Source organism: Numida meleagris, chromosome 1, assembly GCF_002078875.1.
Source record: "Numida meleagris isolate 19003 breed g44 Domestic line chromosome 1, NumMel1.0, whole genome shotgun sequence".
NCBI classification, from domain to species: Eukaryota; Metazoa; Chordata; class Aves; order Galliformes; family Numididae; genus Numida; species Numida meleagris.
Window position 1 is genome coordinate 57377072 of NC_034409.1, and position 26348 is coordinate 57403419.

Sequence of the window (26348 nt, forward strand, 5' to 3'; positions counted from 1 at the left end):
CTGCTCTCCTTTTTACTCCTTTACCTTCAAACCTGAGCTGCTCTCTGCTTTTCCCTGCTGAAATCAGAGCAGGATGAGATTTCCTATCCGATTTCCAGCCCTGCAGAAGACTGACAGTGTTTCCCAGGAGAGCTCTGAAGTATGAAGCTTGATGATATGTCAAGCAGTACTAACCACATAAAACACTTGCATCTGAGTAGGTTTGTTTTAGTTACGCAAATTATGTTCAGTTGAATTGCCCAGAACAGTTTTATCCTCTGATGATCTGGTCAGACCAGATCGGCAGTGGCAGAACCGCAGAAAGCTCAGTTCTAGTTTCTGGAAAGGCTGCACCCTGACTGCTCTTGATAAACACAGGATAAAAAAAGAAACAAAGCTGCGAGTGTGAAGTTGAACCTTGCTTCTTCCCCAGCCAGCCCTTTCTGACTGCCTTCTGACCTCCCATATCGTATCTGCCTCTCATCTCCATAGTTGCGCAACTTTTATGCTCTCTTTGACTGCTGAGATTTATCGGCTCAGATCCTGCAGGTTCGTTTCTGCATATGGGAATCCTCTGCTAAAATGCTCCTCTGAACCGAAGCCAAGAGTTTCAGCAGGCAGAGATACCAGGTTTAGGAAAAACATTCTGGCTTGGTACAAAATGTTTACATAGCTTTCTGGGGACAGCATCCTCCCTAAAACAAACAATGTGCCGCAAGCTGCAGACTTTTAATTCACTGTAAACTGTTACATTCTGCCATCGTATTTTTTCCTTTTTATCACTTTTAATTGCAGTGATGGCTGTGAGGCTGTTGAACCTCTGATTTCTGCTGTCACTGCAATAGTGACACCAGAACCGTCTGCATTTCCAGGATCACAACACAAACAAGCAGTTTCACCCTTTCTAAGTATGTATCTGCAGACACAGAGCAGCTCTGTCGCAGTTTCAGATCACTCCAAGGTTTGGTGTGTGAGTACTGATGCTACAGTGCAAGTTTACAGCATGAGAACAGACTGACAGCACCTCGTGATGCAGAAAAAACCCCAAATCTCACTGCAAACCACACTGCCACCTGAAGGCAGCACCTTTGTCCCCAGCTGCGATGGTTTCCCCAGTATTTCCTGTTGTACATTAACTTTTCAGAGGGGGAGGATGAGCCCCGTAACCATGGTGTTGCTCTCTCAGCTCCATTTCACACAATAACAGGAAATTGTCTTAACAAGAATAATAATTGTAAGTTGCTTTGGAGAAGAAAAAAGAAAAAGGGGAAAAAAAGAAAAAGAAAAAAAAAATTTAATGGAAAAAGAAGGAAAGAAGGAGGAAAGAAGGAGGGAAGAAGGGGAGAAGAAGGGGAGAAGAAGGGGAGAAGAAGGGGAGAAGAAGGGGAGAAGAAGGGGAGAAGAAGGGGAGAAGAAGGGGAGAAGAAGGGGAGAAGAAAAAAACAAAGCCTTTATTTATTTCCAGTCCTTGTCTGTGCATTTTACATGTTTCAGTAGACTATACTGTTTATAAATGCTACTTTGGCTTTACTCTAAGTACACAAATGCTTGATATACAGGATTACAAATGCTTCAGATGCTGCCCTTCCTCTCTCCAGTGCCATCAGACGAGGCTCAGTATGCTGCTTCTGATCTTTTAGGTAAAGATTAACACTTAAGTGATTGGAAATAGCTAATTGCTCTTTTATCTTTTTAACTTTGCAACATTAATAATGCAAACCGAAGTAATCCAGCAACAGAAACCTTTCTGATGTCAGCAGTTCAAATGAGCATTTCTGTATTGATTCAGCAAGTCTTTTGACTGTAGATTTAAAGTTAGAGCTCAGACCTGAAGTCTTTCATGTCTTCCTACAGCACCAAAAGGTACACTTCATAAGGAATCTGCCCACGACTCATTACTGCTCTTATCTAACAAAAGGAGAATCGTATTTCACTGCTGCTGGGACAAAATCTGAATTTCCAGCTTCACTGGTGGTACCAGGTGCGGTGGGGACCCGGGGATAGAATCGGAACCTATTCTGACCTCTTCTTCAGGGTATTTAGCTATTTTTTTTAACATATATATATATTTTACTGTGTCAGTACATTTTGAAACATCATTTCAAAGAAATAAAATTCAAAATTGAAGCATTATTTCAAAGCAAAATACAGTTATTTTGCTTATACAATAAGAAAAACAAAACATTCTGTGTTTTCTTTGTTTGTGATTTGAATTTCAAACGATTTTCAAATATCTTCTCACTAACCCAAATCTTTGCTTCCTGGTGAATGAAGTTTTATCCCCGCCATCTCCTGCTTTCCTCTCCATGTACTTCATCCTCGGTTTACAATCCCTGTCCATTTCCCTCTGTAGTTTCTCCACAGCATCATTTCACATGGCTGCTACATATTTCTTAGAATCACTGAACCATGGAGTGGTTTGTGTTGGAGGGGACCCTTAAAGGCCGTCTAGCCAAACTCCTCTGCAGTGAACAGGGACACCTACATGCGATCAGGTTGCTCAGAGCCCCATCCAGACTGACCTTGACTTCAATTTGAATCCTGTTTTTGACTTCCATGTAGCCAGATTCTAGTCCTGCTGCAGGCTACCTTCCTCTATTTGCCAAGTTAGGAAATTAAAAAAATAATATGTAATTTGCTGAGGACTGGGCTGAGCTGCAAAATCTGGATCTTTGTTTCAAAGACACTCTGCAGGCAAAGAAAGCTTATTTCAGAGAAGTAGATGGTTCCGCTAAAAAAGAAAAGGGTAGAAGCAGCTGTGACACGCTCATCCAGACCCCAGTTGGCAAGCTTAGGGCTGCTTGCAGCAAGGTTTTGGCTCGGGCTCATCCTCATTTGCAGTGATTAAAAGAATAAGAGCATGGCTTGTGTTTGGAAGGATCAAAGGCATCAGACGTGTAGCAAGTAGACTGTATCTTCTCCTGTAAGTTCTGATTGTTTCCTCAGTATGTCTTGATTTCTTGTTGGACTACTTCCAGCAGTAGCTGCAGTTTGTGTGTAAGATAATCTGGAGGGGGAAAAAAAAACAAAGAAAGTTTAATCTGGACAATATCCTACACTACGGTTGAAAATCAGAACATTGGCACAGGATGGATGGAGCATTTTATGTTAGCAGATCACTGTATCTGTTTTCTTTCTTGCTGTATGCTTTTTTGTGTTCACTGGTTACCAATACATCTCAGCCCAACATCAAATCAAAAGAATTCAAGATTCATAATTGAAATTAGAAGTTTGGCTCTTGTTTCAGAATAAATTACTGTACTGCCACCAGAGCTACACCTAAGGTAAACCTGTGCCATGCATTGCATGGGGAGGAGATGTACTTCATTTACACACCCACATCTACACCCAAACCCATACTGTTAAACATGTGGCTCCTCCACCAAGCAGCCTGTACCATCTTTTCCTACCACTCCCCTTCCCCAGTCGTTCAGGAAATGTTTGTGCGTGGGGTTACAGTGCCTGCCCCTCACTCTCTCCATATCAGCTTTTGATTTTTTGTTCAGTTTCATCCAGATTTGACAGAAATACTGATCCCTCAGATACGATGAAGATACGACAGTGGAAGCAATCTGCTTGGTTCCTCCCGTTTGTAGATCTCAACCCTATATTTTCTAAAAAGATTAGGCTGGATTATTAGTACATTCACAGGCAACTACCCTACCCCTGAGCGTGCTTAGGTCCAGAACACTGAAACCCAAGAGTATACTTACAGAGCAGTCTGTGGCAGCGGTTTGACATTTTCCTATGGATTACGAGGTAGTAGACTGGAAAGCCACTTAAAACCATGGTGCATCCAATGCTAATGTTTACAGGGTCTGAGTAGATAGACATTGCCACTGTGAAGAGGCAGATGATGGTAAATGAGACTGGAACAAACAGGGGGACCTGGGGAAAAGAGCACAGGCAAAACTGGTCACACTTGCCAGCACAAGCTACAGTCACATATCCATTTTAAAGAAGAGGAGAAAAATCTGTCCTGCACACTATTTCCGTACAATCCATTGTGAACAAGTAGGATGCAGAGAACAAAAATGTTCTCATGCCACCCTTGGAACCCAGAGTGCCCTGCAAGGTGCATGCCTCCCTCCATGTGCACAAACAGAAAGCTCACCTCGCTTGCAACCAGATGCCGTGCTGGGGAGAAGTCAACTGCAGCAGCTCACTCTATGTACAGCATGTGTGCATGTGCACACACATCCCTAAACTTGTCACCTGTGGCAACTCCTGGTGGAAAATCTGAAGCCAAGAGCAAAATCCCTTTGAAACAAGCCAATCTTTGGTCATAACGCTCGTGACTCACATTGAGCTGCCTCCAGCCTGCCTGAGACCTACGGCAACCAAAACAGGATAAACCAGACACCAGCTCTGCAGCACCTGCGCCAAGAATGCGGTTTTCAGTGACACTGCTGAAAGACCAAAACAGCACTCAGCACTTCAGCCTCATTCTTTTGGGTGAGTCAATTCATCTGTGTTATTTGGAGGGTAAAGCTGAAGACCGTAATAAATAAAAAGCTGGAATAAAAGGCTTCTTCTTTAGATCCGACCTCAGCCAAATTACTCCTCACCACAGCTGATAGAGTGAAGGAGCTGCTGACCTCACCTAGGGTGAGGGTCTCTTTTCTGGTAACGGAGATCATATTTTGGATGCTGACCATACCGAGCTGGGGGAGATCAGTTGCTCTAGTGATGGCAGCTGTCCAGCCACCAAACTTGCATGCTCTCACTGCCTTTCCAGCCAGAGCATCCTTTGCCAGTGTCTCCTACGTGCACATATTCACGCAGCACATCTGTCTGAGAGATGTGTGAGGGGACTGCTCTCTCCTCTTGCTGGTGTTTTCTTACCATTTTCGACTAAAAATGTTACAGGAGAAAAGTACCAGCACAGTCTCATATTTATCTTATTATTTGTTCTCTGTAAGCAAACTGCTGTTGGAAGGAGGAAATATTTCTGACCACTGGAGAGCAGCACACGCACACATCGCGTTCGCACTGTTCCTCGCTCTTGCAGATAACCGTACTTCAGGTTTGAGATGGGTCTAAAAAACGGGGAGAGAGGGGAAGAGACCACCAAAGCTGACCAAAATGCCATCATTTTCCTCACTCCTGTTCTGAGGAATTATTAAAAACCTAAATCTCTATCTCAAACAGATTCTCAGAAAGTGAAAATGTTACCAGTGCTGCTCAGCAATACGTTTGTCCCAAGAATACTAGTTTAAAAGAAAAAAATCAAACTTATTAAAAATCGGAGTCTGGGTGACTGCGTGAGCCAGCCAGCCAGCAAGCTGGGAAGCCTCAAGGTCTCTGCTAAATATGCTGTCTCCAGCAAACACCAAGAAGAAAAATTACCCCAAATTCTGCATCAGGCCTCACTCAGCTCGGGGAGGAAGCCTGGGAGTGGCGGAAAGTTCTTCTTTCCCCTGAGTTTCTGGCTGATCAGCTGCCCAGTGCCTGTGGCCTCAGAGGTCTCCTCTCCTCCGCAGGAACTGGCTGGAGGCAGCATGCAGGCGTGACTGGAGAGGGGAACACATTGTGCACAGCCCCAGCCAAATGCCGCCTGCAGATGATCTGACAGTGGGAGAGGTGCCTCAAGCAGGGGCTCTAAAAGCCATGCCAGCTTTGGGGACTGAGCACTCCCCACGAGCAGGACCCCAGCGTCAGCAAAGAGGTCCAGGAATGGAGAAAGGGGACAGGACGTCCTCCAGCTTCCCCTTGAAGAGTCAAGAACAGAACTCCCTTGTCTCCTCGCTTTCCACTGTCCACTTTTAAAGCTTTTCATTGCTTATGGTCACAGGTCCCATGCATTCCAAACATGCTGGAGCTCTGCACATGGATGCACCATGCATGAGGCAGCTCCTCAAACCCCTCAGGCTGCCTGTACTTGTAGTTCAGTCAACATCCCATGGAGGTTGTGTGTGGCAGGGGGCTCAGCAAGCTGCGCTCAAGCTGTTTAACACTATGATACTTTTGTGCCAGGAGATGATTTCCCATAAGCAAGGTTTGCTCCCAGGTTCTGCCTGGCAATGCTCTTTTCCCCATGACACCCTTCTGCTCCTCGCTGGGGCTAAGACATACCTGATACTGACATCATGTCCAGGCAAAGGTACCCCCCTACAGCCTCAGAGGGGAGAGCATGAAAAATGCTTTCTGCAGTTCCCGGCCTGATACCTTGTCCCCTGGAGCGACCTGCCACTCTTCAGCTGCAACTGGTGACCCCACGTAGAACTGGTTTTAATAGAATTTACCACATCTGGTTGTTCAGGCACATCAGTCAACCTTGGGATTTCCCCACATGCCTTACAGAGAAATAGGGATTTAGAGCTCTCAGAGCCTAAAGGCAATCACAGACACATAATGCTCCAATTCTTTGAAAAGGATACATAAAGAGAGAGAAAAATGACAGGCTGTTAGATACAAGCCATGGATTACCTTGAATGGGCTTTGCAGTTCCGGGTGACGGTAGCGATGGACAATGAGCCCAAGGGTGGCTAATCCTATGAAGAGCCATCGGGAAAAGCTGAAGAAGTTCAGTAGATGGTAGATATCTCCAATACACACCATGGCAGTAACCAAAGGGAACTGAGCATTGTAAAGATGAAATACAGTCAATCAAACCTTGCTGTGGTCCTCAGAGAGGGAAGGGTAATATGGATCATTTCCCCCAGCCCCCCTGCAATCACAGGTAGCTACTTCACAGACCCAGCATTTCAGAGGTCGCAAACACATCACAAAGCACTCTCACAGACTGAAGAGCGCTGGCGTACAAAATTACGATACCATGGAAAGGATGGAGACCAACAGCATCGTTGATGCTCTATGTCCTAGGCAGGGCAATTAAAAAATGCATGACCCAAAAGCTTACACTGGTGGTACAAAGCCTACACGTGGTGAAGTATTTGCTAAGCTTTTAGCAGGTCAACCGAGATGCAAGAGGCACTGTAGTAGTGTTATGATGGACCACTGCTGGGAAAAAAAGATGAAGGGGAGGGAGGAACAACCCAAATCTGAGAGCCTCTCCACAAATGTGCATTTCCTGCATTTCCACTGAACCTAGGAATTCCAGTTTTTCAAGTAGCCGAAGGTTGGCAGAGAATACCATAGGAAATATCAAGCAGCAACTACAGCAGATGGTAGGGACAGTACGTTGAAAGAATACGTTCAAGGCAACAAGGTGGGAATTCTGAGACAGTGGGTTTGAATTCTACTACTGGCACAAGGGGACTTGTCTTTTTTTGCAAGCTGACAGTGTCTCAACACCCTTTAAAACTTCTCAGCTTCTCCAGGCTCTGCAGATTGCTACGTAAAACAAGAAAGCCAAGAATGCAAGAAGAGGGAGTGTCACATAGGCAGATCTCCTTACCATTAGCATGACAGCAGGAAGGGGTGTATGTCTTCGAATGTGGATCATGGAGAAGAGAGGAGGCCACTGCCCTTCTCTGGAGGCCACAAACAGTGTCCTAGGAAAAGACAGGGAGCTCTTTGCATCAGCATCCCACATCTGCACTAGAAATGAAAAAATCAGTAGCTGGACTGATCCCATCAGCATAGGTCTGCTATTTAAGGACACAGTTATGAGTTTAGCATCACTTTTTAGTGGATTTGGAAAAAAAAATCTCCAAAGATTTCTTTAAGGACCAGTTATCTCGGCATGGTGAAGAGTCCACCACTGGTAGAGTCCCCGTGGGTAACTAGTTAGTAGTGACCTTTAGTTGAGCGCAGCATGAACATGAATGAATTGAGCTTGGAAGCAGAAACAAGCCAGTAGGAAGTGAAGGATCACAAACCTCAAGGCTTTCGAAGAGAGGTTAGTGAGTTCATGAAGAGGAGTTGTCAGTCCCGATGCCCATCCCAACAGGAGACTGGGCTTAAGATCAAGGAAAGCCTGCTAGGCTGTGCCACAGCAGCAGCTACGCACCAGGGATAATATATATGTCTCTGTCTATAAATATAAAAACTACACAGAGATATACATAAACTATACAGAGATATAAATAAAGCACAATTTCCTCAAAGAGCAGAGGAATTCTCTTGCCAGTTGTTGGAAAGTAGTTTTGTGTATTACAGAGATGACAGCTACACACGGGGCCAGCTACAAAACAACAGCAGAGAGCCTCCATTCCTCCTCTGAATCGTGAAAGGGTAATTAAGGAGAAGGCATTGCATCCAATTTTATAAACTTAATATCCACAAACACACCATGCCAGAGCATCAGCTGGGCTGGAGCAGAGCCCAAAGCAGCTGGGGCACGAGTGTGTAACTGGTTTTATTGCTGTCTCTGTGGTTTTGCTGGGGTGTGGCTGGCCAGCAGCCAGGGAGGCCCCATCACTGTTTATATGGCCCTTCTGCAGTGATTATGTTAATGACGCCAGGAAGGGGGAGAGAGAAGGATGACAGAGACATGTAGAACCTCTGTGCTCTCCAGGGACTTCCCGTCCTCAAAGAAAATTGCTAGCTAGGGAAGTTAAGCGGGGGGATTCTCCCCACCACATTTAATGCAGGACTTGAGGGTAGCAGATCAAATAACTCATTAGCTCTTGCCCTTTGAAACATCCCTTTCATATCAAACGATCTTTCCTTTTGCAATCAAAGCTGTGAAATGGAGCTGGCTCCAGAGAGTTTGCTCAGCTCCTCAGGACCAGGAGGACGCGCATTTCCATGAGCTCTGCCCTCCTCTCCAATTTCAAGGCCCCCCCCAAGGACACAGTATAGTCGCCAGTGGAGTTGGCAAGATAACTTTTCCATGGAACAAAGTTCTTATTATTGTTCCAACAAGGCTTGTTGAGCCTCAGCTATTGCTTTGGGAATGACCTGGCACTGATAATGTTTCACCAAACTCAAAGCAAAGTCCTCCAGAGAGCACTTGTTTTAGCCAGAGGTCCTCATAACACAGGGACTCATGCCCTGCAGCAAAGGCAGGTGAAGCCAGCAGACAATGGCTCCACTTCACTGAGCAGCCGCCATGTCAATAAAGTTTGTAGTTCGCCAAAAACGTTGATATTTTACTTTATATTTGGATTATAAACTGACGGTGCAGGTATAAATCTTGGTTTTCTCGCCAGCCAGAGAGAGATTTTTAACCTGGCCAGGAAAGGGAGGAGGATACCTTTAGACAGACAGCAGTGTCCTGCAGCTTCTGTACTGGGAGTCAAAGGCATTGATTTTCCCACAAAATGCTATCCAAATGACTGTCAAGTGCACAGGTTATTGGTGCTTCCCTCTGGGCAAAATGCAATACATTTTGAGGGATCTGACCTTGAAAATGTGAGGATTCCTCCATTCATGGTGCCAAAGCAGGACAGCGCAACAAGGACAGGGACCACTGAGATAAGGTTTGTGCACGCTTGCTGCACAAAACTCTGGAAGAAGAGCAAATGTGACTGCAGGAACACGTAGTGATCTCTAGATAACATCAGATTCAAGAAGAAAAAGCTTCCTCCAATGAAGGAGTAAAATACAACTCAGAAATCTTGCCTTTTCTACTGTTGTCTCTTCATAGAATGGCTTAGGTTGGAAGGGACCTTAAAGCCCATACAGTCCCTTCCCCCTGTGCCATGGGCACAGCTGCTGCCCACCAGCTCAGGCTGCCCAGGGCCCCATCCAACCTGGCCTTGGACACCTTGAGGGATGGAGCACCCACAGCTTCTCTGGGCAGCCTGTGCCAGTGCCTCTCCGCCCTCTGAGTAAAGAATTTTTTCCTAACATCTAACATAAATCTCCCCTCTTTCAGTTTAAAGCCATCCTCCCTTGTCCTATCATTATTAGACTATGTAAGAAGTCAGCCCCTCTCCTGCTTATAAGCTCCTTTCAAGTACTAGAAGGCCTCAGTGAGGTGTCCTGGAGCTTTCTGCTCTCCAGGCTGAACAAGCCCAGCTCCCTCAACCTTTCTTCCTAAGAGAGGTAATCCAGCCCTCCAGCCCTTTTTTTATCTGCAGGATCTTTTTCATTATCTTTTAGGAAATACAAGAAGTTAATGTTGTCCAATAGTCCAGAGAAACAACAAAGCAAAAAAAGAAAAAAGCCTTTTATGAGGAAAACTATTGCCTGAACCCTTGTCAAGACCACCCCCTCCAGTATAAGCAGACCACACTAAAGACAGCTGTCAGTAGGGTGACAACTCACCACAGCGACAGCTGGAGAAGCCAGAACATCTTGTGTTCCCAGGGCAGTGTAATAGGAGATGTTGGTGAGCATATACCCCACAATGACAGTGATCACAGACACAATGACTGCCAGGGGGATGTTTCTATAAGAAAGGGGAAGAGAGACACGCAGTGAAAAAGCTGTTATCTCTTCGTGTTTCATCACATTACTGCAGACTACAGCTGCTGTTGGTTAGGTGAACCCACAGACTTATTTCCTCCTGTTCTGTTTGCTAGTGTTTGGGGAAGACGTGGAAGCTCAGGGCTGAGGCAAAAAAGCCGTCTGCTTCTCCAGCCTTACCGTTCGGGTCTGACCACCTCCTCACGCACAAAGCTGGTCTGGAACCTGTGCAGACACAAGGAGAGGCTTTGAAGCAGCTCTCGGACTGCGACGCGCAGTCAGTGAGTTGCCCTCCCATCACACCTACCAGCCTGAATACGCGAACATGCCTGCATAAAAAGCCAAGGGCAGCTTGTCTGGAACCAGCGACTGCCTGTCAAAAGCATCCTGGAAGTTTTTGGTGTGGCCTACAGAGGAGACAAACAACGGATGCGTCAGAGATAGACATCCGTCCCGTGGGCTGTGTACCACCTGCCCAAACCTGGGAGAAGTGTTTGTGACTTCTCAAGAGCCAAGTATTCAGATTTGTTGCACTGCTTTAATTTGCAGTGCTGTGTTGGCATGTGAGCTACATAGACAGTGACAGAACAAATCTATCATCTCCTATCCAGCTACAAAAGAAATGTCAGGAAAGGCACTGCCTGGAAATGGGAGATCAAGGAGAGGAGAAGACCTGAGTTCTCCTGTCCTTTCTTACAGCCCAATTCCAGTTCCCCGGGCTGACCCCTCTCCCTGTCTGCCCACAGCCGGATGCTGGCTCTGTTTGATGTTGTGCAGCCAGCAAGGCAGCTAATGCAGCTCCCCCGGCCCCTTGCTGTGCAGAGCATGGGAACCGGGTGGAGGGGCTACCGGCGTGGGAACGGCCCTGCGGGAGGGGAAGTGGGGACACAGGGGGCAAAACAAACGCAGTAATAAAAAGTAGAGGTGCTTGGATCAAAGTGCATTTTACCAGCTCCTCCAGTTTTCCTAAGAGTGCTCTGCTTGAAATAAATCTGGGCCAGCACCGAGAAGTAGAAGAGAAATGGTCAGTTTTACAAAGCAATTCTTCTTCAAAAAGGAAAGAAAACATAGAGATCAAAGTCAGGATTTTGGTTATGGGGCATATTTTATCAGATCTCAGAGAAACAAGGAGAGGCAGGCAGGAACACGAAGCAGCCTCTTATCTGAAGGAAGAGCAACAAGAGCACAGTCAAAAGGAGTTGTATTTCCAACATTTTCAAATCCAAGTGGCCCAAAGTTTGGGTTCCACATTTGTATTTGGGTTTCCATTTCAAAATGTCTTTAAAAGAAAGAGGCACAGAGTTTGTGTGGTCGTTTCTCCCAATGAGGCACCTCAGTTGGGCATGGGCTGTGGAGCAGCGGTCCAGCAAGGCTTTGAAACAAATGCCAGGCAAGGGAAAGGGAAAGTGGCAGGGGGAAGGAGAAGACTGTAACCACAGGGAGCAGGGAGAGGCTGGGGAGCAAGGCAGATTCATTTAAAAACAGGCACAAAAATGAAGTTGAGAAAAAAGACGGATTTGAAGAAAACTAAACTAGAAAATGGAATGGGCCTATTGGGGTAGTCTTTTTATACACTAAAGCGACTGCTTATAAGTGATGGCACATAAAAAGGATTTATTGTCTGCAATGTATTAATGAGTGATTTAGAGTCCCCCATGAGTCGCATTAAACACAACCTGTCATCCCGGGGTCTCTCGGTGGATTCTCTCTCCAGATGTCACTGGCACTTATCCTCCTCGCTGGAAGACCGGTGCCAGGGCTCCAGATTGCCATTTGAAGGCATCCCTAACAATAACAGCTCCGAATTTCTAGCTGCAGGGCAGTCCTTCAGTTCAGAAGTGCTGCCTGCCTGAGGGGGTTTTTGCGCATTCAAAGGAGCCAGCTCCAGACATCAGAAAGAAACATGAATGTTGATCCTCCTGCCTTTGTTGTTTCCTCAGCAGAGGAAGGAAATAGCGTGAAGACAGAGCAGCCTTCATCCCCTGAGTGTGAATGCCATGGGCTTTTCTATAAACTGAGGCTTGGATTAAAGCCAGTACTCTTGTATCAATCCCAGAAGATATCACTGGTAGGTTTTATCTTTTATTTTTTTTCCTCTGGATATGAGCATGAGATCCTGCATGAGTCCATTGTAAGTTCACTACATTACTGCCTATTTCCATTAGGGGGTAAAAAAGCATCAGCTGAAGCCACAGGGAGGATAGAGATGCAGTTACCAGGGCTCAGCTGGGGGCTGGTAACTCCTTGCAGGGCTGTGACAGGCTCAGGACACCAGGGGATGCTGTCACATGTCCCTGACATCCATGGCATCTGCACTGCTTTGGAAGGGCTTTGAGCCACACTGACAGCGGGTACCTCAAAGGAAGGGGTCAGCAGAGGAGCGTGCCTCTGTCACCCCACTTCACACAGCCCCACTAATTCCCAAAAAGCTGTGGAGAAGGCTGAGCCAGGAACACCAGCCCCACGAACATGACACAGCTTGAAGCCACCTACCCCACACTCAGCCCTGAGCTGGGTACATCCAGCTACCACCTACCCTGGGCCAGCAGCATCATCCCCGGCACGATGATGAGCGCGAGGGCCAGCAGCTTGACGACAGAGAGGGCTGTCTGCAGCCGTGCGCTCCAGGTGACACTCCAGGAATTGAGGGTGAGGACTGCATCTGGAGAGGAGACCATGCTGCAGCCCACACTCGACACACGCAGGAAGAAATGCCTTGAGGGTGGCGGGGACGAGAGTGCATCCTCCCAGAGAGGGTGTTCAGAGCAAGAGCAGCAGACAGGATGCCTTCAGGTCTAGGGCCCCGATCCCAGAAGATAACAGCCCGTGGGCACCCTGGGGCACGGAGGCCCCGAGATGTGGCATGGAGGGTCGTACTTACAGTAGCCCATGAGAGAGACGAGCTTCACGGCAGGGACGGGGGCTGCACAGGGGGCAAAAAACGGCTCCAGCAGGTAGCGGCCGAATGCCAGAGAGACCACAGCACTGTTGGCGGGCCTGGGGAGGGAAACCAGGCAGGGTCACACTTTTCTTTGTGGATAGCCGCAACATGGCGGGACAGAGGGAGCAAAGCTTCCTCACAACGGTTAGCCACACGGATCCTGGCATCTTTTTCACAGGTTTTCTCAGTAAATAGGTGAAGAGGCACATGATGCAAGAAGATTAATACTTAACTCAAAAACAAAAGTTGAGATTAATCACACACGGCAATGCTGCGCGGTTCATGTGTCCTGCTTCATCTCAGCACACATGGAGGACAGGCCGTTGGGAGGGGAGGATTTGCTTTTTCAGGTGGAAAAAAAAAAAGTAATTTACAAGTTTCTAACTTATTATTTAACTTGGGACTAAGCCAGAAAGTGGGTTTTTTTCCGCAGAAGAATGTGAGAAGCTTCACGATGGAAGCAGAAAATCAGAAACTAACTTGTCATTTGCTCTCAGTTGCCAAAAAACACCACAGCTCTTGAAGGATACCAGCTGCCAGGGGAGAAGAAAGAGATTCCTCAAGCGCAGATCACAATGAACACATGCAACTATTTGCTCGCTCTGTCTTCTTCCTTTTATCACTGACAGTCCTTGAAATTTATCCAGGTTTTTTTTCCTGTTTCATTTACAAACTGCTTAGACTGTTACCTGGCACCATAACTAAACACCAAAACAAAAAAAAACACAGCAGCAAACTGCAGAGCACCCAGCAAAAGTCAAACAAACAAAATCTCTTACCTGATAGCAAAAAACTCTGCCCAAAGAAACAAGAAACTTGGCAGAGGCCCCAGGGTCTCCAAAATATAGATGTAATGTCCTCCAGACTTGGTGATCCTTGTTCCAAGCTCTGCGTAACACAAGGCACCTGGCAAAGTTAGAGTATAAATGAGCTGAGTAAATCATCCTTTGGATTTCCTCTTTTCTCTATGACTTTCAGGGCTTGAAGGAGTCTGCTTAAAATAAGTAGTGAAGCAGAGAAAGAAAAACAGTTTTTAGCAGAACCATTCCTTTCCATATTTTTGTGTGTTATGGTGTTTAGAAGAAAGTTCACTCTTCTGTCAGAAGGAAGGCAATTTTCTGCTTTTTGGTTAATGATACATTTTGTCCAGTGAAGTCATGTGGAAAGGTGTGAGAAAGAGCCACTGCACTGAACTAGGAGAGACCTCTTTTGACACTGTTTTGCTGAAGTTGAAGAACAAAACAACAAATGTAGCTACTAAATACAACAACTTGACAAAGAGGCAGCCAGGCCAGAAGAGAAGAGCGAATGATGCCTCCTCATGCAGGGGTTGAGCTATGTGACCAGTGCATACCTGATCGCTTTCTGTTCGGCTCAGTTAAAAGAGAATCTGTGATTTTTCTTCAGGCAAAAATAGATCTTTCCCCAGTCAACCACACACAAGCTGTATCCCACGTATGCAGTAAAGGCAACTTATGCTCAGCAGCACATGCAACTTGAAATACTGGTAGGCACAGCAAAGAGCAAGAACCACAGTCACTCCCAGATCAATAATTGAACATCTTGATTTATGAATGCCACATTTAGAAATGTCTGATTCCAAGGTGTTTTGCCCACATGGAGTATTTCTCCTTTCTTCTTTTGTTTTTGTTTTTTCAAGTGGTGAAAGAGGAAGAACTCTAAGTTCCTCATTGAAATAAATATCAGCTTTCTCCCTAGAGCTGTGAGATATTGCACTTCTCCCAGCAGCATATTGGGAGGACTGCTGAGAAGGTGCTTGCATACAGTTAATGAAGAAAACTGAAAGCCATGGCTTTTTTGCATGGTAACTGTAAGAGTTACATTATTTCAGAGGAAATGAAATTAAAATGTCACCAAAAAGTCAATTCTCTGTGAGACAAGACCAACATGAAAAGCCAACATCAGAGCAAACAGAAAGCACTGATATCTGCTCCATCTCCTGGCTCTGAGGTAGCACCTGGCACACCCAAAACATTTTGGACAGACAGATATCCACCTGCCCCAGCAAAGGTGCTGGTGACCCCCAGCCTTATCAAGCCTTTACTTCTGTGGCATTCAGAACAGGGAAATGTCGCTCTATTTTACTCCTAACTTTTCACACTTCCAGTTTTGTTGGCTCCCCTCACCTGCCAGGTGCTCAAGCAAAGGCTGACCCAGCTTCCCACTCACCAAACATGGAGAGGAGCCCACAGGCAAACCACACCACCAGGGAGAACCCCACAGTGCCGGAGTTTTTCAGCACTCCTTTGGGGGAGATGAAGATGCCGCTGCCAACCATGCTGCCGATGAGAAGCGAGAAAGCCCTCAGCAAAGTTATCTTTTTCCTCAGAAAGACAGCCTCCTCTTTTTTCTTGTCTTTCCCCATGGCTGCTCTTCTAACCCCAGGGGAAGGGCATGCATTTAGGAGATACGGAGCGTCTCAGCCGTCTTCAAGGTTCACCTGTAAGACAAGGAAAGAGTTTGGGACCTGGGAGTCTACTGCTCAGGACAAGATTTTTTTGCAGCAATCTGTCAAGATCTGTGGAGTCCTCCTGTGCCTCGAGATCCACCCAGTAAACAAACTGCAGGTTAACTTAATGGGGCCAAATTTGGATGAGCATCGATACCGGCACGGCGGCAGAAAGGACATTTCAAGACATAGACTTAGTAATCAAGACCTTGAAAGCAACTGATGTTACTTTTTTATATTATTACTTCTTTTTCAGTGGAGCAAACAGCCCTGTTAATTGAGGTACACGAATGATTTGTTTCAATTTCCTATCCATACTTAATGAATGAAAAAACCCTAACTGCATCTTTACCACAAAGGCTTTGTTTCAACAGCGTTTCTTAATATAATGTCAAGTCCTTTTATTATCAGATCACTGAAGAGCCAAGGATAACTACTGCTGTCAATTGTAAGACAGAGGACAGTCAGTCACTGATACCAGAGATGCTTTTTGTACCATTATTATGAAAACCTTTCTGGTTAACAACAGCACGAACAAGAAGCTTTTCCATGAACAGAGAGAACTTCAGACACTCTGGGGATCAAGTAGGCTGACCTCCATCTAGCTCTCATGCTGCGGTGAACTCCCACTCCACCACTCCAGCCCTTGTCCCCCTCGTGACTCGGTGGCCCTTGGCTGCCAGGACAGCAGTGTTACGAGCCTCATTTCCAGGCAGTCATTGACAGGACACAGAGGCCACAGGCTGTGCTCAGGGTCAGTTTGTGGTGGGGAATTGTTCTCCGCTTTCCCTCAGTTCTGAGCTGATGCCTTCACCAGGAAACTCTCCATCCACTTAGGTAGTAGGTAAGGCAAATTCGCATCAGGTAGCACAGCCTAATTTGCTGTAGCAAACATGTTTGTAGTTACCCTAACAGCAAGGTGGGCTTTTTACGATGCTAATCAACCCTGCTAGAGCAGACAAAACAGACGTGGGGTGATTTGGGTCTTTTTTCCTGCCTGCCACTCATCCACTCCACACTGACACGCTCTGCCTCTGTGTTTTTTTTATCCTAACGCTGTCAGTCACAGGTACGGCAAACTTTTGTCCCAGCCTCATGACTGTGTGCTATTGCAAAGAGAGACTGTACAAGAGAACTGCATCTTCTCGATTTCTTAACTTATTTAATAATCATATTGGTGTGTTTGTGAGCAGGCAGCAGTCACATACAGAAGCACGTCTAAAAGCCCAAAGTTATTTTCCTGACAGACTGCATTCTCTGTTCCTGCAGTTCTGAGGGGCTATTTCCTGCTGCTGCTCACCCACACCACTCTGCACACCCCATACAATCCCAGTGTAACTGAGGGCTTCTGCCCCACATCCTTGCTCATCTCCCGGCTAGAAGGAGTGGGGCTATCACTTCTCCCCTATCACACAGATGAACGGCACATGCACAAAGCCCTCTCCTTCCAGTGGCTTTAGCTGCTTTCTCTGAGATCACGCCAAGCCTGCATGAGCATCTTCCCTATCAAGCCAGCCAAGTCTGGTTATTAAGCCCCTAATGAGCCCCAGAGGACTGCACGGGCTGATGGTTTGCAGCAGCAGCACCATGGAACTGCTGCCCACAACATTACGGGGCTGCCCGAGGCTGGGGCTGGCACCGACTACAGCTCCCTGAACCCCGAGCTGCAGCAGCTCCTGGCAATTAATAGCACACACCGAACACCGCTGTTGGCAATTGGGATTTCTGAGCGGAAGAGAGAAGTGCAGAGCATTCATTTGTAAGGGCGAATTGAAATCAGAGTGAAGAGAGATGTTTTGTGCACAGATATGGCTAAAGCACAACTGTGAGAAAATTAAAAGGGCACTTATCTGGTTGGCTGGGGGTTAAACCAAGCAGGATCTTTTGCAATCCGTCAGATTCCCATTCCTTGCTGGGATTCCGGGGCAGCAAAAGGCAGCAGCTCCTCACGGGCTCTGAAATTCCACAGAGAGGGGGGAGGATAAAAAAAAGGAGAGATCAAGTCAAATTTGCACACCAGGTTAATGATCCACTGTCAGTAACAAACTCCATACTTCCGTCCACATGGAGATTTTCATTATATACATACTATTGCCACGTGGGGGTATTTGGAGATAAAACAGCACAGTAAATTTCAGAAAGGTGGAATCTATTGGGATTTCTTCGAGAAGCTGTTGAAGGAAAGAAAAAAAAAGGGGGGAGGAGGGGGGAAAGGAAGCAAGAGTAATAGAAAGCTATTTAACAGCGGTTCAAAGAGACACCTAGCAGTGTGCCCAGGGAGCCCGTGCTCCTGCTCTGCTTCTCACTGAATTCCAGGCACATTAGCATGCAGAGATGTTAATCCTGGTTGCGATGCTTAAGAATATTCACAATGCACTTAGCCCAAAGTAACGCACAAAGCTGCTTTTTGTTCACCCTTTGACTTAAAATACAGGCTCACATCCTTCTTGTGCAAAAATACCTTTGCTGGAGATCAGCAGCCAGAGGGACTGGAGGAAAACAGCCCCATCTCACAGCTTCCCACCTGCTGCATGTTTGCTCCGCTGTTCTTCGTTTTTATCGGTCTTTCTCTTTCCAAGCCATTAATCTTACCTTGCAGACATTGCAGCCTGGATGGAGATGAAGGAGACCAACGTGAAGGGGAAGCCGTGTTTGCTATCTGGAGCGGTGCCTAGAGGCCCCAGCCGAAAGAAGGACCCATCGCCATGAGCACACAGAGAGATGTCACTCTGCTGGAAAGCCATCCACACAAACAAGCAAGCGAGAAAAGTCAGAGAGAGAAAGCACCATCCCCAGCTGGGACCTAGAGCAAGCAGTGACCTCCCTCCTCTCCTATCACGCAGGAAGCGGGTGGCATCCCTGGGAAACAACAGAGCATACCTCCAAAGTCCCAGTTCAATGACTTACCAAAAAAACGCCCCTACCAGGGAATACTCCTAACTGTTTACAGCTGTATTTTCTTTGCGTGGGCCTCAATCAATACAATACAGCCAAGAACAGGTTAACCCCTTCCTTTTCACATCACGAACGATGGAGGTGTCAAACTGTTCGCCGCGGTCCCACTGGTTTTTTTGAGCCAACAAATGTCACTCCAATTCAGTGTCTGCCACAAGGCACAGGATCTAACTAAATAAAATCAGCAGTGAGCGGGAGTTTTTTTTATTCATGCATGAAAGTAGCACAAATAAGCTTTAATGAGGCTGGTGGTGGTCTGTTCTGGGAACACGATCAGAAAATCTATTTAGGAGACCTGAGAGATGCTTGTTTATAGACCATAATGAACACAAGAAACTGGCTGAAAAGACAAGATGTGCGCCTCCATTTCTTTTCAGCTTTCTACAGCTGTTCTACCACCCTGGATTAGAAATCCAAAGGGACAGCAGTTAATAAATCAAGTCATTCTTGCAGCCTGAGCTGTAGTAATAAATCCAGGGGGATTGCTATAGGTGTACACATAAGGATCATTTCCAATGCCTCCTCTTCATACAGAGTTTCACAAATTTAGTCTTGAGAGTTATCTCCAAGAAGACTGCAATGTCCTCACGCTTCTTTCTTAAAAATATTTTGTTAAGCTTCAACAGGAAAATGGTTCTTGGCCTGGGTCACACCACCTCTGTCATATTATTTAGGGGCTCCCTGCCATCCTTTCGACAAGAGTGACATTTTCTGGAAAACAGACCGATGAGTCTGACACACTGCTGATGCGATGATCATCTTTTAATTGAGAACCTAAAAATGCTGAATCCACACTTCCACTCTTTTGCTAGAAATTGGACCAACTGAGCCTGGTTTTCAAGCAGCAACGTTTGTGTTGTTTTGGAGCTCCTTCCTACCAGAATTTTTGACCTGCACTTAGTTTAAAATTATTTATTACAGTCAGTCTGCCAAAGAAGTCATTGCAAGTGCATATATTTTAATAAATAGCAGCATTGATTTATCTTCACAAGATGTACAGATTACATGATGTCATCCCACTTTTCTGAGCATCTGAGTGTAACTTTTCATTCAGCTGCCACGAGAAACACGCTTCTGTGCAGCCAGAACTCATTTTCCATGAAAGTCACGCAGGAACGTTGGCTCATGAGGATTTCTTCCTTTCATGTCACCTGTGACATATGCAAAACATAAATACAGGACTGACATGCACCTGATTAAAACAGGCTCTACTCTTATGCCACAGCAGCAGCTATTAAAGACTATCAGAAGGATGTACCAGCATCCCTGTGAAAAGAACGAACACAATCCCCGTTGCAAATAGGAGAAGCAAACACCCCAGGCACTTGTCTCACTTCCCATCTTTCCCAAAGGACCAGCACCCAGAAAACCAGGCTCTGAGGCACAGGAAAAAAAAAAGTATTTCACATGGAAACTGTCTAGCATAGCAGGATGCTTTGTGAGGCCAGCGTCTTGGCTCAATAACCTCTCTTGTGGGGCACAGCATAGGGAACGGTCCTTAGAGCTTTGTTCTTTTGCAGACTGCACTCCAAGTAGCAAGCTGTTTTCACTCTCCAGATCAGACCTCCTCCCTGGAACAAGACAATTTGTCCTATTTGAAATTGTTTTCTTAGCTGCATAAGACAGAACACAAACAAAAATAAATCTGAACTTTTCTATCTAGTAGAAGAGATCCAACAGAAAAGTCTAATGCCGTAGCAAAGTACGGCCAATTCTTCCCAAAATGAGAATTCCTTTTAATCGTTCAAAATAATAATAATAAAATCCTGAAATAAAGCAATATTCCTGCTCTTCCTGATGATTTGTTGTGCTTCATCAGTGCTGTGGTCTGAGTTCTGTTCTGCCTTTGACATGGAGCTAGCCCTAGCTCTTGAAGGAGAAATTCCTCCATTAACCAAGTCTTTGTTTTACCTCTTGCCCTAGCTGGGAGCTATAAAAGCTCTTGCTTCCTACTACCGCTCAGTGATTTGCCAGAAACAAGCTGCAGGCTGTTCCCTGGGGAAACAGGTCCCCATCAGGGTTAGAGGTGCTGACTGGCACTGAGGGACATGGTTTGGTGGGCATGGTGGTGATGGGTTGATGGTTGGACTAGATGATCTTTGTGGTCTCCTCTAATCTTAATGAGTCTATGATCCTATTCTATGGCTGCTGCCCAGCCCAGGATTTTGGTGTGTGGAGCTGCTACAGGGGGCCAGTTGATCAAGGCCAACATCCCCATCAGTGCTAGGACAACAGCCCCATCATCCACTGCATCTGCTTTTGGATGACAAACCAACCACAAAATCTTCGTAGAAATGTTCTGCAAGAACAGGACACATCTTAGGAAATGCCAAAGTGGCCCCACTCATTGCCATCTGTACAAAGAGGACATTCCCTACTAATGCAAGCTGTTTTATCCACCCATGGAGACAGCTCTCCCCAGACAAGATGTTTTGTTAGTGCAGAGGAAACCTTCCCCTGCTCCTGCTATGCTGCACGTTGTTGGACGGCAAGCCCCATCTGACGGAGGTTACTGACCTAACCCCACTTCAACCATCTGGAACGGAATCCTTCCAGGACTGACTGCAATAAAATGCCTCTTTCCATATTGCCTCATATATTATGCTAGGTTCCCCCTTAATCTCACTGAAACGCTGCTGATTTATCACCCCAGGCCTCCAGCCCCCCTAAGGCTCTATCACAGCGCCTGGCTTTCTTTTTTCTCTTCCTGTCTTGAGGGAATTCAAAAGAAAATTTAAACATAAAAAGAAGAAAACCCTTCACACTGGCATTATCCACTCACTCATGATTGCTATTCACCTTTGATGTAGCTGTCTAACTGACGGTTAATCCTCAGTATTTTGTGCTAAGTGTCCCACTGCAGTACCTGAAGCATGCATAGCCCAGACTCTGCATCGAACATACCTCAGGATGGGGGGACTCTCCTTTTGGCCTCTGTTCAGCTGTTGCTCATTTATTAAAATAGAAGCCAAACACACAATTACGCTGGAGGGAACATGTTTCCTTGTTAAAGTTTTCTGGCTTTCATCCAGAATTTCTCAAGCTATGGAGATTTGCGTTTTACTGCTCAGAGTTTCAGATTAATTGCTCACCATTCCCTGTGCCTCTGATGGAGGGGAGGAGCATGAGAAGGGTTTCTCCGATCAGAAACACTACCTCATCCCCCACAAAACAACACAGGAATGCACATCTTTAGTTTCTGACGGTCCATCCCAGGTAACAGGGAGCAAGGGGTGGGAGAGAATTTGTTAAGGGTGGTGGTTACCAGAAGGGACAGGAGAACAGCAGGAAGCAGCTCAGGCAGAGTTTTAACCCCAGGTCTGGAAGGAGTCTCCCAGGCTGCGCACACAGAGGTCCTGCTTTGTGCCTGCAGAGAAGCAGAAATGTGTTATTACATCTCATGGTTTAGGGAATGAACATCTGGCACCAGACTCCCTGAGCATTCACTAACCGTAGCCTGCTAAAGCAGACGCTGAAGTGCAAAGGCACACCAGACACACGTGCTGAAGAGCCATTCAGATAATGACTGCAAGGAAACTTCGTTCTCTGGAAAACCTTATCCCAGTAATTGCACCTACAGAGCTTGGTAAGGGGTGGTATTTTGCACAGTGTCATCTTAGGAATGAGTGCGCTGCCTTTGCCAGCTTTCCCACAGCCTGAGTGATGGAACCAAAAACCCAACTCGTGCCTTTCCAGGTAACATGTAGGACATCTCCCATTTTCGCTCATTTTTAGCGAGAGTCAGATTCTAGGAAGAAGCATGTCAATAAAACCAGATCAACATGCTCACTGGGAAGGTTAAGTCAACATCTGGCCATGTTTATTCAGTTTTAATGTAAGTACAGTCACAGAAGTGTCAGCTGGAACAGATCTCTGAATACCACTGGTCCCGTGCCCCATGGCACAGGCTGTTGCCAGCTCTAACTCAGATCAGCCATGGATTTCTCTAGCTGGGTTTAAAAAAACCCCAAGGATGGAGAGTCCCTGATTGTTCCAGGTGCAGTGCTGCACCACCTTCCTGGAATAAGCCTCTCCCAGTGTCCACTCTGAACCTCCCAAGCCACCCATCATCCACAGCCACATCAATCTGCCGCTACTGGCACCAGCAGCAGCCCAGCTTCACATCTTCCTGCACAGATATACTTGTCTTTGGTGTTGCTTCTTGCCATTCCTTGTCAAACCAGCCCCAGAAACTCACTCCTCCACATTTCCCTGTAGCCCTTGGACTCAGCAGAACCATGGGCTGATACGGCTGAAGCACAGAGAGCTACAGCCTAGAGAAAGGTGCCAAGTGGATGTTCCCCAGCATGGGGAGCACGGGTAGCCTATCTCTGGTGCCCCCCTGCCTATTCCCCTGAGCTCCATATCCAAACAAGCTTCTGCCTCAGAAACTCTGTTTTTAGGGTGCACTATTCAGTTTTGTTGTTGTTCTATGTTTTCCCTCCTTTTTCCATCCTGGACTTAGAACCTCTCTGTGATCTCTGCTTGTCAGCCTGATTGCATCATCCACAGCAGGTTGTCAGCATGGTTGCATCATCCACTGCAGGTAACATTAGCAGGAATAGAAGGAAAAACAAACAGCACTTCACACAGCACGCAGGCCCGGTGGCTGAAAGCACTTGCAGCCAGCAGAGGTTACAGACCCCAGTCAGGTTGAATAAAGACCTGCATCACTGGAGGGGCAGGAACTACAATTGTAATCATCCATGTTGAAGTCAAGATCACTACATCTCCTGCTTCAGGAGCAGATCTGAGCACGGTGGGGAGGCTCAGGAGGATATTTCCTTTGTGCACAACACTGAACACTGGGTCAGCACAGCCCAGCAAGGCTCTGAGTGCCTGCTGCCCAAAGGAAGGGATGCTGCTGTGATTCCGCTGAACATAGAAGACCTGAGGTCAGCATCTCTCCTGGGTGCCTCAAAACCATACTGACCAAAACACCCCCAGCCCTCTTTACAGGAGGGAGAGAAGAAGGAGATCAGAGCTCACCTGGGAGGGGTGGCAGAGGAGGGTTCTTGCCTCCAGCAGATGGCTGCCCTGGCATTGCCAGTGGTGCCGGCAGGATCCTCCCTGCAGTGCGGGTGGTTTCCCAGAGGGGTCCTGCATGCGGGAGAGTGTTGCAAAACTCCGGGCCTCTGTATGAATTCCATACTGATGCATCTGCTCAAATGTAATTGTGAAAAATATTAGCAATTGAATTGCGAAGGCATTGCAAAACAGCTAAGTACAAAGAAAATAAACTAGCATGCTGTGCTTGATGTAAGCACACAACAGTCTCCACATGTCACTGGAACCAGCACGATCTGCACCAGCTGAGCGCTGTTTCTAGAGGCAGAAAAACACTTCCAAAGGGAGAGGCTGAGCTGCCAGGGCCAAGCCCTCACTCCCTGTCACAACGTTGGTGAACCCCCTGGGCCACCCTGCCACGCACAGATGGGCTTTAGGGACACGAGGCCTCCAGCCACAGACTGGGACTCTGCGCTTACCAAAGCTCAGGGTTAAAGCATCCCTCTGCTTAGCTGTGAAATGTTGTCTTGCACAGGCCCATGGGCAGACACAGACATGGTCCCCAGGCTCTGTTGTCTTCTAAAAATCCAGAGCCGGCACCCACAGGCTTAGTGCATTATCTTCCTACAAGGAGAGCTTATGCTGCTTTGGGTTTTGTAATCACACAATCATTAAGCTTAGAAAAGACCTCTAAGATCACCTAGTCCAACCACCAGCCAATTCCCACCATGCCCACTGACCATGTCCCTCAGTGCCACATCCACACGGTTCTTGAACACCTCCAAGGATGGTGACTCCACCTCCCTGGGCAGCCTGTACCAGTGCAGCACCACTCTTTCTGAGAAGAAATATTTCCTAATATCCAACCTGAACCTCCCCTGGTGCAGCTTGAGGCCATTACCTCTTGTCCTACTGCTGTTACATGGCAGAAGAGGCCAACCCCCACTTCGCCGCAACCTCCTTTCAGGTTGTTGTAGAAAGCAATGAGGTCACCCCTGAGCCTCCTCTTCTCCAGACTGAACAGCCCTAGTTCCCTCAGCCGCTCCCCATAAGACTTGTGCTCCAGACATTGCCCATTTCTGGACATACTCCAGGGCCTCAGTGTCTTTCCTGTAGTGAGGGGCCCAAAACTGAACACATTACTTGAGGTGCAGCCTCACCAGTGCTGAGTACAGGGGGACAATCACCTCCCAGCTGGCAACACTATTTTTGATACAAGCCAGGATGCCATTGGCCTTCTTGGCCACCTGGGCACATTGCTGGCTCATGTTCAGCCGGCTGTCAGCTAACATGCCCAGATCACTTTCCTCCATGCTGCTTGCCAGCCACTCTGCCCCAAGCCCACAGCGTTGCCTGGGGCTGTTCTGACTGAAGTGCAGGACCCGGCACTCGGTCTTGTTGAACCTCATCCCATTGGCTTCAACCCAGAGATCCAGCCTGTCCAGATCCCTCTGTAGGGCCTTGCTACCCCCAGGCAGATCGACACTTCCTGCCAGCTTGGTGTCTTCTGCAAACTTACTGAGGGTGCACTCAAATCCTTTATCCATGTCATCAATAAAGATACTGAACAGGACGGGCCCCAGTACCGACCCCTGCGGAACACTACTTATGACTGGTTTCCAGCTGGATTTAATTCTATTCACCACCACTCTCTGTGCCCAGCCCTCCAGCCAGTTTTTTACCCAGCAAAGAGTGTACCTGTCCAAGCCATGGGCTCCAGCTTCACAGAGCACCACGGAAGGGAAGGAGGTGTGCAGCCTTGTGGCAGCATTTGCATCTCCCATGTGTTGGTAAGGCCTCTCCTCTCCTCCAGCAGCAGTGGGCCTGAGGTGGGCAAATACATCTCTGAGCACAGTGCCATGGAAGTGCCTCATGCCAGCTGCAAGGAGAGGGAAAAGCAAGAGCAGCGGCTCTGGAAAGGGAAATGAGGGGGCACAGACAGAGCTGTGAGAGATTAAACCATCAGATTGAAAAGGAACGGTAATTCCCCGGAGAAGAATATAGGCGGGGGGAGGGGTGGAGAAGGAACAGATTGCAGCTCCATAATGAGGCAGACAGTGTTTCCCTTGCGATCTGCCCAACATCTAGTTGGGTTTTCTGACAGAAAAAAGAGCCCATGCTACCCAGAAGTCACTGCTGGCATGGGCAAAATTCTCCCAGGGATGGATGGAGAGGGGGGAAAGGCAGCAAGCTGCGGCTCCCCACGCCCAGCCCCCAGTTCCCTGTATTTCAATAGGCAAATAACAGCTCGGGGTCAATAGCTGCGGCCTCTTTCCTAGAACTGCAGCAGCTGGAGCCAGCAGCCAGACTACCAAGCAGGAGATCTGGGGGTGCAGTCAGCTCCTTTCGTTGCCTGAAGCAAGGCATTATTTGTGGCAGAGAGCAACAGCACGTCTCTTCTGGGCTGCGGTTTGGGGGATAATTGTGTATTATAGATGGGGTGGGAGCAAAACCAACAACATGCCAGGTTCCTCACTGGAAGTCTTGGCAGAAGTTCTCAGGAACAAATGAGCAGTGGGTTAAGCACCCATAGCATAGCCCCCACAGTATGTTTGTTTAAACAGGACAAGCCAGAAAGAAGTCCGATTGCAGCTGATTCATTTTCTTTCCTAAAGAGATTACAACTTTCAGAGTGGTCAGATTGAGGCACATCTTCAGTACTAAAGTACCCGAAACAAGAGAAGAAGAAGCTCAGCACGATGGAAAGCTCTGCAGGTGCAGCATGCCCTATGGCCA

General features: G+C 47.1%; 1 protein-coding gene across 3 annotated transcripts; it reads right to left on the reverse strand.

The window, feature by feature from the left end:
* On the reverse strand, positions 1410-25892 carry LOC110394273 (cystine/glutamate transporter-like). 3 transcript variants are annotated; one of them, XM_021388077.1, is made up of 16 exons: positions 25311-25892; positions 23595-23765; positions 18558-21972; positions 17501-17605; positions 15371-15643; positions 13960-14086; positions 13121-13236; positions 12776-12901; positions 10547-10646; positions 10420-10464; positions 10099-10222; positions 9232-9335; positions 7340-7436; positions 6409-6558; positions 3693-3867; positions 1410-2986 (listed from the first exon to the last, which is right to left on the reverse strand). In XM_021388077.1, the coding sequence occupies exons 5-16, from the start codon at positions 15564-15566 to the stop codon at positions 2922-2924; spliced, it is 1425 nt and encodes a 474-aa protein (XP_021243752.1). In that variant the 5' UTR covers positions 15567-15643; positions 17501-17605; positions 18558-21972; positions 23595-23765; positions 25311-25892; the 3' UTR covers positions 1410-2921. The 3 variants fall into 3 exon arrangements, with proteins under 3 accessions (XP_021243752.1, XP_021243741.1, XP_021243747.1); XM_021388066.1 differs by lacking the exons at positions 18558-21972; positions 23595-23765; positions 25311-25892 and adding an exon at positions 18243-18545; XM_021388072.1 differs by lacking the exons at positions 18558-21972; positions 23595-23765; positions 25311-25892 and adding an exon at positions 18112-18545.

Bases quoted from the DNA above. Each gene is read 5' to 3' on its own strand.
- LOC110394273 (XM_021388077.1), bottom strand. From the start codon at position 15,566: ATGGGGAAAGACAAGAAAAAAGAGGAGGCTGTCTTTCTGAGGAAAAAG. The intron at 12,902-13,120 runs GTAAGTACGACC...TCTCCTCTCCAG, and splicing joins CGTCTCTCTCATGGGCTACT to ATGCAGTCCTCACCCTCAAT. The intron at 9,336-10,098 runs GTGAGTTGTCAC...CTCTTCTTCCAG, and splicing joins CTTCTCCAGCTGTCGCTGTG to AGTTTTGTGCAGCAAGCGTG.